The sequence below is a fragment of the Cervus elaphus genome, chromosome 1 (assembly GCF_910594005.1).
Source record: "Cervus elaphus chromosome 1, mCerEla1.1, whole genome shotgun sequence".
In the NCBI taxonomy this organism is placed as follows: Eukaryota; Metazoa; Chordata; class Mammalia; order Artiodactyla; family Cervidae; genus Cervus; species Cervus elaphus.
In genome coordinates, this window is record NC_057815.1 from 58,824,041 (window position 1) to 58,841,173 (window position 17,133).

Here is a 17,133-nt window from a genome sequence, read left to right on the forward strand (position 1 = left end):
GATGTAAAAATTTAGTAATAATAATAATGTCTACCTCTTGTTGAAGACAATGTATCACATGTAGCTTTTTTAGAGAAAAAAACTTTATTAGTCCTTTCAATGATCCCAAAGAAATATTAATAGCTCACCATAGATGATATATGTCTTAAAATACTTTTCTCCTATGATCCTTTTGAAGCCTCTTGGCCTTCTATGTTACATATCATTCTTTCCTTTTCCTTCTCATTTATTTATAATTTGTACCTTTATATTTTAGAGAATTTATACTATATTGAAAAGAACATGGTATTTTAGCATAGGGACCTGGATTCATACCTAAGCTCTGACACTTACTGGTTGTTCCTTTGTCCTATTCTATACATCCTGATGATATCTCTGAGGTGTAAATGATGCTTTGTATACAAATAGATAATAGACAGTAACCACATGTTAATTCCTTTCTTTACCCTGCTCTCTGGCAAAAGGAGGAAACCTAATAATTTACCTAAGTGATAATTAAAAGGAAACTAACTGAGAAATCTGCATAACTCATACCCTACTTTAAACTGCAAGAATACTAAAGAGTTTAATGAACTGCAAAGTTCTACAAGTGGAAATGTTTGCCTACATGAGGCCTCAGTTGTTGCCACAGGATACCCAGCTTCAATACTTTCACAGTAAGTTTACTTCATATCACTTTTATCTTTACATCAAGCCCCTTCATCACAGAGGAGGAAACTGAGAAATAGAAACTTGCATGAACTTACATAATTGGTAAATTGCAGACACAGGATTTGAACCCAGGTTTTTTAGATTTTAAATTGTTAAGGGGAATAAAAAAGACTATGCTTAGAGAAACTAGAAATGTGTAGTGTAGGGGGAAAAAAATAGTTTAGTATGGTTGGGGTATGAGAAGAACTGAAATTGGACATCCTAAGAACAATTAGTTTCATTCTAAAAATGTTGGTGAATTTTAAGGATTTTAAGCATAATAATGACGGATCATCACATGTGTATTTATAAAGAACTATGGAGATGGTAAGATGGATGAATTAGAAAGAGGTGTATATAGAAGTCTTCAGTATGACTGGAGGCTGGGAGACCAATTAGGAGACACTTCAAGCTGGTTTTAGAAAAGGCAGAGGAACCAGAGATCAAATTGCCAACATCTGATGGATCATTGAAAAAGCAAGAGAGTTCCAGAAAAACATCTATTTCTGCTTTATTGACTATGCCAAAGCCTTCAACAGTGTGGATCACAATAAAGTGTGGAAAATTCTGGAAGAGATGGGAATATCAGACCACCTGACCTGCCTCTTGAGAAACCTGTATGCAGGTCAGGAAGCAATAGTTAGAACTGAACATGGAACAACAGACTGGTTCCAAACAGGAAAAGGGGTATGTCAAGGCTGTATATTGTCACCCTGCTTATTTCACTTATATGCAGAGTACATCATGAGAAATGCTGGGCTGGAAGAAGCACAAGCTGGAATTAAGATTGCCAGGAGAAATATCAATAAACTCATATATGTAGATGACACCACCCTTATGGCAGAAAGTGAAGATGAACTAAAGAGCCTTTTGATGAAAGTGAAAGAGGAGAGTGAAAAAGTTGGCTTAAAGCTTAACATTCAGAAAACTAAGATCATGGCATCTGGTCCCATCACTTCATGGGAAATAGATGGGGAGACAGTGGAAACAGTGTCAGACTATTTTTTTGGGCTCCAAAATCACTGCAGATGGTGACTGCAGCCATGAAATTATAAGAAGCTTGCTCCTTGGAAGAAAATCTATGACCAACCTAGACAGTATATTAAAAAGCAGAGACATTACTTTGCCAACAAAGGTCTGTCTAGTCAAAGCTATGGTTTTTCCAGTAGTCATGTAAGGATGTGAGAGTTGGACTGTTAAGAAAGCTGAGCACCGAAGAATTGATGTTTTTGAACTGCGGTGTTGGAGAAGACTCTTGAGAGTCCCCTGGACTGCAAGGAGATCCACCAGTCCATCCTAAAGGAGATCAGTCCTGGGTGTTCATTGGGAGGACTGATGCTGAAGCTGAAACTCCAATACTTTGGCCAGCTCATGTGAAGAGTTGACTCATTGGAAAAGACCCTGATGCTGGGAGGGATTGGGGGCAGGAGGAGAAGGGGACGACAGAGGATGAGATGGATGGATGGCATCACTGACTCGATGGGCATGAGTTTGAGTAAACTCTGGGAGTTGGTAATGGACAGGGAGGCCTGGTGTGCTGCGATTCATGGGGTTGCAAAGAGTGGGACACGACTGAGCGATTGAACTGAACTGAACTGAGTAATAGTCCTCATGGGAGATATAAGCCAACACCAAAGTTTTATCTCCACAGGAGTGTTTTGTTGAAACCCTGGCAATGGTGGGATCTCTAAGAGATAGAGATATCCCACAAGGAGGAGAGAAGGGTACCAATAAATGAACTTCCAGGACAAGTGCAGTTTTAAAGGACTTGGAAAATAACACAAAGAACCTGCAATTGGACATGATGGAGGAGTAGCAAAGGAGTCCATGATTATGGGAAGGAAGATGATAAAACTTCAAAAGAAAAATTCCTTTTACACAGGCATTGAAGAAAACCTGAAGAGCATTTGATTTCCTCAACAGTCTCTCTAGACTGAGAGCTGGTTTGAGCCTGGGATCCCTGGGCTCTGTTATAATTCCTCCCACCTCGGTCCCTGGTCCCTCCAGACCAGTCTGCAGAATCACAGTCACTGAGAGCTGGAAGCGATGGATCCTGGAGACCCAAGAGTAAAGGCATGGAATCTCTGCTAAAGGGAGTTAGTTCTTTCTTCCTATCCTCAGCTCTACTTAGGCTGAGCTCTGTTCTCACTAGCTTCCATCTTCAGTCTCTTCCACCCTGGGGCTGCAGACTAACCAGCCTATTAACGAGCAGTCACAGTCTGTGACTTCATTAAAAAGTTGTTAATAAGACATGCTGCAGTTCAGGGAGCACAGCTGAGGGAGGCTCCCAGTGGCTTCTCCTGGGGCCTCAAGGGAGAGCTTAGGTGAACAGACAGGATCAGGTCTGGGGAGAGGGTAATGAACTCAGGCTGCAGATTCACACCTAGTGAAATCCTGCTAGAAAGCAGGCCAATTTTGAAGCTCAAGTCCCTGCTGACCTGCAGAGTGGGTGGGATCCAGAGCAGCAGTGATTTTCTAAGATCGCTCAGCTCTGCTTACTGCCTGCTCTGCTCACCCACTATGATGGAGGGCTTCAGATTCTGAGATTAAGAGGTGGTTTTCCTTTGCACTGAATTTTGGTTTCATGATCTCTCCACTGACCAGTTACAAAGGCCTTTTGACTGATGTCTATCTTATAGACTGTGTTCCTTTGCTACCCATTCTCCATACCACTACCAAAGTAATTTTTCCAAAATACACACTTGACAGTTTCTTCATACTAAAAGCCCTCTTTTAGTGCAGTCCATCCAGTTCACACAACAGTGTTCAAACACCTTGGCATAGAAGGCCTTTTAAGACTGGACTCCTCCAGACCTCACTACACTTATTGCTATTTAGTTTTCCCTTCCAAATAATTTTTGTTATTATCATCATCATCATCACCACCACTGTCATCAGCATCTTCATAATGCTTAACTTTTCTATATAGAAGTTACTATGTGCTCAGCCTTGTTTTTTAGTAATTTACATATATCCACTCATTTAATTCTCTCAACCAAGATGTGGAAAAGGTTTTATGATTATCTTTACTTTACAGAAGAGGAAATACAGTCACAGAGGTGCTAAATAACTTGCCCAATATCACAGAGTTGTCAAGTGACAGAAGCAGGATAAAACTCAAGCAGTTTAGCTTCCGGTTCATATTCTTTCCCAGGTGTTGGCAAACTATACTCTACAGGCCAAATTCAACCCTCCATGGGTCTTATATAGTTCATGAGTTAAGAATGGTTTTTACTTGGTTTTTAAATGGTTAATAAATTAAAAAAAATAATATTCCTTGACACATAAAAAGTATATAAAATTTAGGCCACCTGATGTGAAGACCTGACTCATTTGAAAAGACCCTAATGCTGGGAAAGATTGAAGACGGGAGGAAAAGGGGACAGCAGAGGATGAGGTTGTTGGATGGCATCACCGACTCGATGGACATGAGTTTGAGCAAGCTCTGGGAGTTGGTGAAGAACAGGGAAGCTGGGCGTGCTGCAGTCCACAGGGTCACAAAGAGTCAGACACGACTGAGAGACTGAACTGAACTGAACTGAATGTATTTACTGTTTTTCCTTTGTTTGCTTGTGCTTTTGGTGTCATATCTAAGAATCCATTTTCAAATCTAAGATCATGAAGATTTACGCTTGTGCTGTCTTTTAAGAACTCTGTAGATTGAACTCTTACAGTCAAGTCATTGATCCATTTTGAGTTAATTTTAGTTTATGATGTGAAGTAAGAATCTCTGTCATCTGGGATTCTGAAAGGGATTGTGTTGAATCTGTAGATGAATCTGAAGCACATTGCTATCTTAACGATGTTAAGTTTCTTTGATTCATGAACCTCGGATACTTTTACATTCATTTAGATCTTCTTTAATTTCCTTCAACGTTTTACAAATTTCAGAGTATAAGGTTTGTACTTCTGTTACATTTATTCCTGTATGTTTTATTCTTTTTTATGCAATTGCAAACAGAAATTCTAAATTTTATTTTTCAGGTTGTTCACTGCAAATGTATAAAAATACAATTATATGTATTCATCATGTATTCTGCAAGAAAATAAAAGTAAATAAAATCCAAATTCTAGTACCTAGAAGTAAAGTTTTATTGGAACATGCTCACTTATTTACATATGATAGCTACTTCATGCTATAACATCAAAACTGAATGGTTGTTTGAAGTTCATACATTAGTGGTACTTTCATCTGTGGCTTAGGTATTAAAACTCATGGGGATGCACAAGAACAAAGTTGTAAATATTTGAAGCGATATATTAACTAAACTTTTTGTGGTAATCATTTTGAACTGTGTACATGTATTAAATTATTATGCTGTACACCTTAAACTTATAAAATGTTATATGTCAATTGTATCTCAGTCAAACTGGAGAAAACATTTCCAGGAGCTAGGGTAGGTGGACATAGGAGGGAAATGGTCACAGCTTAATTGGTCAGTTTTTTTTGTAGCTGTTTTCAAGTTATAAGAGTATATTCATGGCCCTGTTTGCTGCTAAGAGTGAATTACTCTTTCAAGTTTAAAAGAATTTGCAAATATTGCAAGTTTAAAAGAAAAGCACAGCGATGAGGTTATTGCTTGACAGCATCTTGAGTGCCATGTGTATTTCTGTACTGTAACATCCATTTTGTTACCAATGCATAGACATCAAGTTAGAATGAGAAAAAAAAGTTATATCCAATGTCACATTTTAAAGAGCAGAGGCATGTAGAATATTCTGACATCAAATGAGATGGCAAATCATTGCGTTTATAATGTAATGATACTCAGGCTTTGCCAAACATAGACAATACATGTAGACATTACTACACTAAGTACTCACTGGAATATTTCCAACTTACAGAAAGCAACAGTCAGAGAAATTTGAAAACTTAATGGAATATCTTGTTATGGCAGAATGTCTTTATGAAAAAGAAAAAAATTAAAGTGGGGCTGCAAGCAAAGCTTCCAAGTGGTTCATTTGTTACCCAAACAAGGAAAGCCTTTTACCAATGATGAGTTGATTAAAGAATGTTTGACTGGAACAACCAAAACAAATGTGTCTAGAGAAAATCAACTTGCTTAAAACAATTATCATTTTGATGAGAACTGATCCTTGAGGAATTGCAGACCTTGGGAACAGTATCAGTAGCAGTCAGTTAAAAAGTAAGGCAAGTGATTATGAGTGGTTTTCTGTGGCTTTTGATGAATTCATTGATGTTAGTGGGACTGCTCATTTGTTGTTATTTATTCAGAATTAATAATGAATTTTAACTGGTTGAAGAATTAACATTCTTCCCCATTCTTTTATTTCATTTTAAAAAATTATTTATTTTTTAATTGAAGGATAATTGCTTTACAGAATTTTGTTGTTTTCTGTCAAACCCCCTGTCCAAAAATGAATCAGCCATAGGTATACATATACCCCCTCCCTTTTGAACCTCCCCCCATCTCCTCCCCATCCCACCCCTCTAGGTTGATACAGAGCCCCTGTTTGAGTTTCCTGAGCCAGACAGCAAATTCCTGTTGGCTATCTGTTTTACACATGGTAATGTACGTTTCCATGTTACTCTTTGCATACATCTCACCCTCTCTTCCCCTCTCCCCATGTCCATAAGTCTATTCTCTATGTGTGTTTCTCCATTGCTGCCCTGTAAGTAAATTCTTCAGTATCATTTTTCTAGATTCTGTATATATACATTAGAATATGATATTTATCTTTCTTTTTCTGACTTATTTCACTCTGTATAATAGGCTCTAGGTTCATCCACTTCATTAGAACTGACTCAAATGCATTCCTTTTTATGGCTGAGTAATATTCCATTGTGTATATGTAACACAACTTCTTTATCCATTCATCTGTCAATGGACATCTAGGTTGCTTCCATGTTCTAGCTATTGTAAATAGTGCTGCAATGAACAATGGGATACATGTGTCTTTTCGAATTTTGGTTTCTTCACAGTATATGCCTAGGAGTGGGATTGCGGGGTCATATGGTGGTTTTATTCCTAGTTTTTTAAGGAATCTCCATACCACCTTCCATAGTGGCTGTATCAACTTACATTCCCATCAACAGTGCAAGAGTGTTCCTTTTTCTCCACATCCTCTCCTGTTTTTATTGTTTGTAGACTTTTTGATGATGGCCATTCTGATTGGTGTGAGGTGATATTTCATTGTAGTTTTGATTTGCATTTCTCTAATAATGAGCAATGTTGAGCATCTTTTCACGTGTTTCTTAGCCATCTGTATGTCTTCTTTGGAGAAATGTCTGTTTAGGTTTTATTCCCACTATGTTTTTTTCCATTTATTTTTATTAGTTGGAGGCTAATTACTTTACAATATTGTAGTGGTTTTTGTCATACATTGACATGAATCAGCCATGGATTTACACCAGCCCTGAGAATAGCATTGAAACATGTATATTATCTAGGGTGAAACAGATCACCAGCCCAGGCTGGATGCATGAAACAAGTGCTTGGGCCTGGTGCACTGGGAAGAGCCAGAGGAATCGGGTGGAGAGGGAGATGGGAGGGGGGATCGGGATGGGGAATACATGTAAATCCATGGCTGATTCATGTCAATGTATGACAAAAACCACTACAATATTATAAAGTAATTAGCCTCCCACTAATAAAAATAAATGGAAAAAAAGAAAAAAATGAAGTGTAGAATGAAAAAAAAACACACCTATCATATATACATTATTACTATATGCATCATTTTACAGATGAGGAAAGAGGCATAAAGAATTTGATTCACTTTCCCATGGTCACCCACCTAGTAAATGACAGAATATGATATGAACTGAGGTAAGGCCCCTTTATGTAAAGTAATATTTCCTTATTTTAGCAATTTATGGTTTTTCTTTTATAATTTATATTGTTATTAAATTATAAAGTTCTGAAGGCAGTAATTATGTTTTATGGTCTTTTGTATTTTCACATCAACAAACACAAATTTTTTAAGTTGAAAAGCACTAGGCAAAACATAGGGGATTCCCTGGGGGCTCAGACAGTAAAATATCTGCTTGCAATCCAGGAGATCTAGGTTTGATCCCTGGGTTGTGAAGATCCCATGGACAAGGGAATGGCTATCCACTCCAGTATTCTTGCCTAGAGAATCCAATGGGCAGAGGACCCAGGCAAGCTACAGTCCATAGGGTTACAAAGAGTTGGACAAGATTGAACAAATAACACTTTCACTTTTCAGGCAAAGCATAACAGTTGTTAATAAGGCCTATATTGGAGTAGGTAGGATCCATTATAAGCCTTGACAAAAGAAGCATCCTGACTGAAATTATGTTTGTGAAAATTTGAAGCTACTTCAACAATGCTTACAAACTTGGAAAAGAACTCAGAGGGAAAATTGGAAATTGCAATCATTCTATTGGGGAAAATAGCCTGAAAAGAGTTGATTAAGTATTTTGGGGTTATAAAGGAATACTCATTGGAAGGACTGATGCTGAAGCTGAAGCTCCAATACTTTGGCCACCTGATGCGAAGAGCTGACTCACTGGAAAAGACCCTGATGCTGGGAAAGGTTGAAGGCTGGAGGAGAAGGGGATGACAGAGGATGAGATGGTTGGATGGCATCACCAACGCGATGGACATGAGTTTGAGTAAGCTCCAGGAGTTGGTGATGGACAGTGAAGCCGGGCGTGCTGCAGTCCATGGGGTTGCAAAGAGTTGGACACGACTGAGTGACTGAACTGAACTGATAGGAATAGTTACAGGGATTAGTGATACACTTTTCTCTGTCCATGCTAAATACCAACGAATTTAGGAGCCCATACTGCCTTAGGTGCATGCAAAATGAAGTAAATGAATGAGAAGTATTTTGTACTTAAGGGATTATAGACTTTTCTTTTCTATTAAATGGAGTTAAATTTGTCTTAAGCACAATAAATGCCAAGAGAACTTCCTGTCTGCAAGTTTACATTTCAAACAGTTTCATACTGTTTCCAAAGTAAGTCACATTGGCGCAAATATACAGAGTAAATATGCCATGTGTTTTACTCGGGAATGTATTGCCACAGAAATGTCAAATGAGAAAGAAGTAAGTGCATAACAAGCAAGCAGAGGAATTTGATAGGCATGATGATAGGTCTAATCTATTTCTATATTGCTTTCTTTCCACTGTGCTTTTCAACAGCCCTTTCAATAGCTGATTTTTGTCTTAGTGGAGATGTGAATAGATGCAGAGAGGAATCCCAAACATGGAACTGATTGTTCCTCACTTAATGAATTTAGTTATACGTCAAAATGTCTACAGAATGCAGTTCTGACACCCAAAGCCTTGTGGAAGCTCCGACCAAGGGCATTCTTCACCTCATTATTTCTCAGGCTGTAGATGACAGGGTTCAGCATGGGAGTTACAACTGTGTAGCACAGTGATAGCACTTTTTTGCTCTCAGGAGAATTATTGGACTTAGGCCGAAAGTAGGTGAGGCTTAAAGATACATAGAAGAGGGAGACAACAAGAAGGTGGGATGAGCAGGTAGAGAAGGCTTTATGCTTCCCCTTTGCCGATGGAATCGTCAGGATGGCAGCAGCAATGCGAGTGTAGGAACATAGGATCAGCAAACAGGGTATCATGACAACCAGAATGGTTCCAATGATGGCATAGACCTCAAACAGTGCTGTGTCTGCACAGACCAGCCTCAGCACAGGCGGGCTGTCACAGAAGAAGTGGTTCACCTTGTTGATGCCACAGAATGGAAAGCTGAAGAGCCACGTGGTCTGCACAGTAGCCATGGGAATGCCTGGAAACCAGGAGACAGCTGCCAGTTTGGCACGTGTCCTTGGATTCATGATGACTGGGTAGTGCAAGGGACTGCAGATGGCTACATAGCGGTCATAGGCCATGGTGGCCAGGAGGAAGCATTCAGAAACCCCAAAGAAGAAGAAGAAATACATCTGAGTGGCACAGCCAAGAAAGGAGATGGTTGTGTCCTGGGCAACCAGGGTCCCCAGCATCTTGGGCACAATGACCAGGTTGAAGCCAATCTCCAAGAAGGACAAGTTCCTGAGGAAGAAGTACATGGGACTGTGCAGACTGGGGTCAGCCAAGGTAACCAGAATGATGAGGCTGTTTCCCAGCAGAGTGACCAGGTAGATGACCAGAAATGTCAGGAAGAGTACTGACTGTATTTCAGTAGGTAAGGAAGAGAAACTCAGGAGGATAAACTCACTCACTCTTGTCCAGTTTCCTTCAACCATTGATATAGGAATGACCCCCCAGCTGTGGTCATGGAGAGAGACTCTTGATTGGAAGAGTCAGATTCTAGATTTGTTGTTGGGATTCCTTTTAGTTTCAGGGAAAGAAGCACAATCAGGATCTCAGCTGTAAGAGAAAAGGTCTTGTGTTATCTGAGAATAAAGACACAAGGAAGAAAGACCAGAGCCTGGATTCTGAAATAGGCAATGTCTCATTTTTCCCCAGTCTTACTCTTTATGCTTCATTTCCCACTTTGTTACTATATTTGCTAAAACAATTTGGATCATATCCACACACACTTATTTCCCAATGCACACTTAATACCCTCAGAGTGTGGTTAAGTGAGAGGGGTCCTGAGGCAATTGGGTGGAGTCAGAAGGAAAAACAATAGAAAATTTCTATTTATACCTATTATGTCTCCCCCTTCTTCAAAGATTCATGGTGTTTTGATTCCCCACCTATTACTAGAAATAATGATAACTTTAAAAAAACATTTATTTATTTGTTTATTCATTTATTTGGCTGTGCAGTGTCTTATTTGCAGCATGAGGGATGTAGTTCCCTGATCAGGAATCTAACTTGGCCACCTGCATTGGGAGGGCAGATTCTTAGCCACTGGGCCACCAAGGAAGTCTCAGTAATTACTTTTTTGTACATTTTTAAGGACTGTAATCCTAAAAGAACTTGAGTGTGTATATAAATAGAAAAATTCAACTGTTTTATCATGTTTTGTTGTGAGGTGACTCAAAGTAGTAGAAAAAGTGGCAAGGAGATGCAAAGAAAGGATGTAGCAGTTTTAAGGCAAGTTTGCCCCCTTTTCAATGTAAAAACAGTAGAGTACTTCATGTCATCTAATGCTTATTCTTTCTTGTCTAATCAGATTATGAGGTGACCACCTTAGGATATTTCTCCTCAGTCCAGCAAAGTTATAATTGACAGTTGATTATCAGGACCCAGAATATCCACTGGCTTTCAAAATTAAAATCTGAGAGGAGTATTTTAATATACCTAAGTAGATAGTGAGTGTGTCCCAAGAGTTCCAACTACTTCTCTTTCTAGACTGGACAAATCAAAAAAAGAAAAAGAAACAGATTCTCACAAAAATTCTGCAAAAGTTATAAGGAACATTAGAGTCAACCTGCAAGAAAAACTGTTTTGTGTAAACAACCTGGTTTATATGAATAAGAGATAGAGCCTTCAATGATATGAAAAAATTCAACATATATTCTACTTCTTTTGAGGCACTGGTGATATGATGATTGATTGCCTCCTTTAACTTTAGAATCTAATGAAGGAGATATTCAAATAATCAATTATACTAAATCACAATGAAGGGCATGATGCAGGAAATATATAGTACCTTGGGTGGGATGTATGAGAAACAGGAGTGCCTACTGCAGTCTATGAAGGCTTTTCTAGGCAACAGGGGTGAATATGAAGTTTGCTAAAAGACAGGCAAAACATCTAGGGTGCTGTATGAAATTATGAAGTTTAATCAAGAATACATGACTAGGAAAAATATCAAAATAACTAAGCTAACACTTGAACTGAAAGTATTCCTCAGTATACAACAAAATAAATGGAAATATACTCATACCAGTATGTCCTTATCCCTGTGCTATTTTTCTTTTACATTTGAGGATAGGGAAATTTTTCTTTACCCATTCAGATAGAAAAGAAACAAAAATGAAAAAGTAAAATCACAAAAGCCACAGCAAAAAGACCTTTTCCGCTACACACAAAAACACAAAACTATCTTACACAATTCAAAAAGCTAAATCTAAATGGATTAAGGTTTAGATGTAAGGCCTGAAACTGTAAGAGTAGAATATTGACATCCAGGGAACTGAAGGAGGAGAAAAGGGGAGTTTCTGTGTAAAGGGTATAAAGTTTCAGTGTTGTCAGATGAATCACTTTTAGAAGTCTAATGTGCCTATAGTTAACAGATTGTATTGTATAACTAAAATGTTTTAAAAAGTTCTCATGTTAAGTGTTCTCACCACAATAAAAAAAATTCTTAAGAAAAAAGACATTGGGAAAAGAAAAAAATCATGCAAAGAATATAATCATACATTTAACATCAAAATGGCTATAAAACATGGGAAGATATTCAAAGTTACTAAAAAGTAAGTACAAATTAAAAATAAGATTAAACAATTGCAGTACTCAGTTATGCTAAAAGTTAAGGGAAATAAACTTGATAGGTAAGAAATGACAAATAGATCTCCCGATACAAATCAAAGAAATTTTGAACTAACAATATCTTATCTGCAATTTTAGACTAAGTTTGGGTGAAAATTGTGTTTACCTGAATGTTTTTCTCAACCTTATTTATGATAGTGTAGTTGCAAACAAGTGAGCCAAAAGAACAAAATAGCAAGTTGGTTAAATAAATTGTTATATCTCTGCTATGAATTTCTAAGCTGAAATTTAGAATCATGTTATAAAAGAATATTTAATAACATGGAGGCATATACGTGAATGGAGTATGTTACAAAATAATATGTTTAGTGTGAAGATACTTATTTTAAAATATAAATTACTTCCATAAATGGGTGCGCTGTGTATATGTGCTCAGTCATGTCTGACTCTTTGCAACCCTTTGGACTATAACCTTCTAGGCTCCTCTGTCCATGTGCTTTTTCAGGCAAGAATACTGGAGTGGGTTATCAATTTCTTCTCCCGGGGATTTTTCTGATCAGGAATTGAACCCACATCTGTGTCTCCTGGATTGCAGGCAGATTCTTTAGAGCCATCAGGGAATTGCATATCCATAAATAGAAAAACTCAATTGCACTCATTTAAATGTTAAAAATTAATGTAGTGGTTATATGTGTTTTAACTTTTTTCTTTTTGTTTCATGTATCTATATTATTTATCTTGATATTGTAATCTTTGTATTTGAATAAACACGAATATTATAATGAAATATTCATGCTACCCAAAACAACACCTCACATTTTAAAATGCAATGATAAATTTGAAATTTTATCTGTAGTAACAGGTAAAACAAATTATTATTATTCAACAAATAATAAAACCTGTCTATTGGTCTGTGGAGGGGTCACAGAGCTTTAAGGAAAACCATTATCAATAAAAGCAAAAATAAAAGGGACCTAATAAACATTAAATCCCTTGTAGAACAAAAGAAACCACCAACAAAACAAAAAGACAACACATAGAATGGAAGAAGATACCTGAAAATGTTATTAGGATCAACAAGGGGTTAACATCCAAAATACATAAACAGCTTGTGCAATTCAATATCAAAAAAACCAAACAACCCAATCAAAAACTGGGCAGAAGGCCTGAATAGAATTTTTTTCCCCAAAAATGTACGGATGGCTAATGGGCATGTGAAGAGATGTTCAACATGGCTAATAATTGGGGGGATTCCCTGATAGTTCAGTTGGTAAAGAATCTGCCTGCAATGCAGGAGACCCTGGTTCAATTCCTGGGTTGGGAAGATCTGCTGGAGAAGGGACAGGCTACTCACTCCAGTATTCTTGGGCTAATAATCAGATAAATGCAAATCAAAACCATAGTGTGATATCACCTCACTCCTGTCAGAAGAGCTATCATCAAGGAGTCTACAAATAATAATAATTTGCTGGCAAGAATGTGGAGAAAAGGGAACCCTTGTAGCCTGTCACTGGGAATGTAAATTCATGCAGCCACTATGGAAAACAGGATGGAGGTTACACAAGAACTAAAAAGAGAACTAGTGTATGACCCAGCAATCCCACTGCTGAGTATATATCCTAAGAATATAAAAAGTATGATTCAAAAGTATTTGGGCGCATATATATATATGTGTGTGTATATATATGTATACACACACACACACACACATATAATGGACTATATTGCTCAGCCATAAAAAGAATGAAATTCCACTATTTGAAACCATGTGAAAAAAATAAAGGAAAATGTGTGCATGGACCTAGAAAACATCATGATTAGTAATATGTCAGAGAAGGACAAATATTCTATGATAACACTATATAAGGAATAAATCACCTATATAAATCACTTATATTCCTTATATAGGAATAAAACAAACTAGTGAATATAACAAAAAAGAAATAACCTCACAGATATAGAAACCAAACTAGTGGTTACTCAAGGAGAGGGAGACGAGGGAGAGGCAAACTAAGGGTATGAGATTAAGAGATACAAAATTACTATGTATAAAATAGGTAAGAAACAAGGATATATTATATAGCACTAAGAATTATAGCCATTAGCTTGCAATGACTTTGAATGGAATATAATCTATAAAAGTATAGATTATATATGTGGAATTTAGAAAGACTTTAAGGATGACCCTATATGCCAGACAGCAAAAGAGACACAGATGTAAAGAACAGACTTCTGGACTATGTGGAAGAACGGCATTGAAACATGTATATTAGCATATATAAAACAGAACAACCAGTGCAGGTTCCATGCATGAAGCAGGGCACTCAAAGCTGGTGCTCTGGGACAACTCGGAGGGATGGGTAGGGAGGGATGTGGGAGGGGGGTTCTGGATGGTGGGACAGATGTACACCCATGGCTGATTCATGTCGATGTGTCGCAAAAAACACCCACAATAGTGTAAAGTAATTTTCCTCCAATTAAAATGAATAAATAAATTTTTTTAAAAAAATAAAATTTTAAAAATAAAAAAGTTACTATGTATAACATAGGTCAGAAACAAGGATATATTATATAGTACTGAGAGTTATAGCCATTAGCTTGTAATGACTTTGAATGGAATATAATCTATAAAAGTACTAAATAAATCACTATGCTATACATCCGAAACTAATAAAACCTTTTAAATCAAGTATACTTCAATTAAAAATGATTTCTCTCCCTTAAAAACATAGGGAATGAAAATTCAATTCATTAAAAATATCAATAAGAAATGAACATGTAAAATTACTCTATTTTCCCAGTACTAATAATAAATACAAATTAGACAAATCAATAAATAACACTGGAATTCAATTTGCTCATCAAACTTGGAAAAGTAAAAATAATCATAACTCTCAGTGCTAATAAGGGTGTGGTGTAGTAGAACATACCATTGATTTTGGTGTAAAAAAGAGTATAATTTTTCTGAAGAGCAATTTAGAAAATTTAAATGAAATCTCTTAAAGTGGTCATCCATTTTGTCTCAAGAACTCAGTGTTTCTAATTTAAACCAATAATCAGAGCCTTAGACAAAGATTTCACTTATAGACATTTCAGTGTTGTATCTCTATAGTGTCAGAACTGGAAACAATCACTAATGAATAACTGACTAGGTCAACTATGACCTAAGACTTCAGAAAATATTATGTAATCACCTAAGCCTTTTTTGAAGAAATGCTATTGAATAACATCCATGACATAATATTAAAATTAAAGAACAAGAATAAATGTGTACATGTAAGATTCCAACTTTGTAAATAAGAAAAATAGGAAAAACAACTGAAAGAATATGCCAGTTTTAGCAAAAATCACCTTTAAGTGGTGGGGAAAGGAATGAGTTACTTCCTAATTTTATTTTCTGATTATTCAAGCACTCAACAGTGAGCTACGTTTTGTTCTACAACAGCATTAAAGCAATAATGATAAAAATGAAAATGATGACTGTATGTTGTTACTATTTGCTGAATACATAATAAAATCATGCTAGTAATTTTACTTTTCTAATAGTCTTCTCCACAACAACTGTCTGATTTTGAGGCTATTATTACTACACTGCTAATGGAGGAACTGAAGTTTGGAGAGATTAAGTAACTTCCTGGTTAAGGAATTTGGTAAATTGTTTGCACAGCAGGATAACACAGGTCCTGCAATTAGAACCATAATGAAAAAAAAAAATAGTAAAAGCAGCACGGGTTTTCAACAAGGCCTACATTTTGAACACAGAATACATTTTAGGTCTCACCTTTTGTCTTTCATCATCAGCTTTTTTGCACTTATGGATGAATTACTTCCCTTCATGATTCTATACAGAGGTTGGTGATTTTTTTTTTTCCTCTAAAAGGACAAGACATAAAATATTTTAGGCTTTATGGCCCATATGGTCGCTGTTGCAACTACACAACATCTAAACTAATGCACACATGCAAAATACTGAATCCATATTATAATGTGCTGTGCTTAGTCACTCAGTTGTGTCTGACTCTTTGTGACCGGAGGGCCTGTAGCCTGCTAGGCTCCTCTGTCCAGGGGATTCACCAGGCAAGAACACTGCAGCAGGCTGCCAGGCCCTTCTCCAGAGGATCTTCCCGAGCCAGGGATCAAATCCGGGTCTCTACCACTAGCGCCACCTGGGAAGCCCATAAACAGGACAGGTACACAGATATATACCAAACCTAAACAAATGAGCGTCTGAAGACTGATTTTATTTATCAAAATTGGAATTTTATATAATTTTCAGATGCCATGAACTTTTATTCTTCTTTTGATTTTTAAAAATCATTTAAAAAACTTAAAAGCCATTTTTAGCCCATGGGCCATAGAAAACAGGAGGCTAGCTGGAAGTTTGCCAGTCCTGCTCTGTATCTTTTCACACAACTTCACTTGTTGGAACACCTGCCTCCTTTATCCTGCTGACCTCTTCCTTCTCTTCTTTAAAACTCAGGTATGTTCTCCCTGTGCTACTACCAGATGGGGTTATTCCTGGCTTTAAAAATAATTTTCTTTAATTTTCTATTTTAATTATTTATTGAATCAGAATTGCCTAGTTTAATTTGCAAACTCTTTCAGACAAGGAACTGCCTACTACTTAGAACAAGCCCAGTGCAAATGCAGATTGAGCTATTTATGATAAATGAATACAAGAATTTCAGAAAGTTCATGATTCCTTGAGTTTTCATTAGACTTCATGCCCAGTCACATTCTTCTACTGAAAGCGACTTTCACTAGAAGTTTCATTTCATGACAAAACATGGTGAGTGGTTCTGGTGGAGAAGGACCGGGAAGGATGAGGGAGTAGAGATGAAATGGACTATTGGTTTTCCCACAGAATTTCTGGAAACTGCTGGGCAGAAGAGATGGCAGACTGTCTTGATGGAAGACACTGAAGAACCTTCTGGTCCATAGTCAATGCACAGACTCCTTGCCAGACCCTCCAGAACTTCCATAGAACATTCTTCTTTCTTTCCTTATTTTATTTTTTATTGGCAGACAGTGGCTTTACACTGCTGTGTTAGTTTCTGGTGCGCAGCAAAGTGAATCAATCGCATACATCCCCTCTTCCCTGTA

At 37.1% G+C, this 17,133-nt stretch overlaps 1 protein-coding gene across 1 annotated transcript; it reads right to left on the reverse strand.

Annotated features, from left to right (window-relative positions):
* Positions 1-8,921: 8,921 nt before the first annotated feature.
* LOC122701833 (olfactory receptor 10A5-like) lies at positions 8,922-9,890 on the reverse strand. The gene has a single exon (XM_043915212.1). The coding sequence runs from the start codon at positions 9,888-9,890 to the stop codon at positions 8,922-8,924; it is 969 nt and encodes a 322-aa protein (XP_043771147.1).
* Positions 9,891-17,133: the final 7,243 nt, after the last annotated feature.

Coding starts and splice junctions, on each gene's coding strand:
- LOC122701833 (XM_043915212.1), bottom strand. CDS start 9,890: ATGGTTGAAGGAAACTGGACAAGAGTGAGTGAGTTTATCCTCCTGAGT.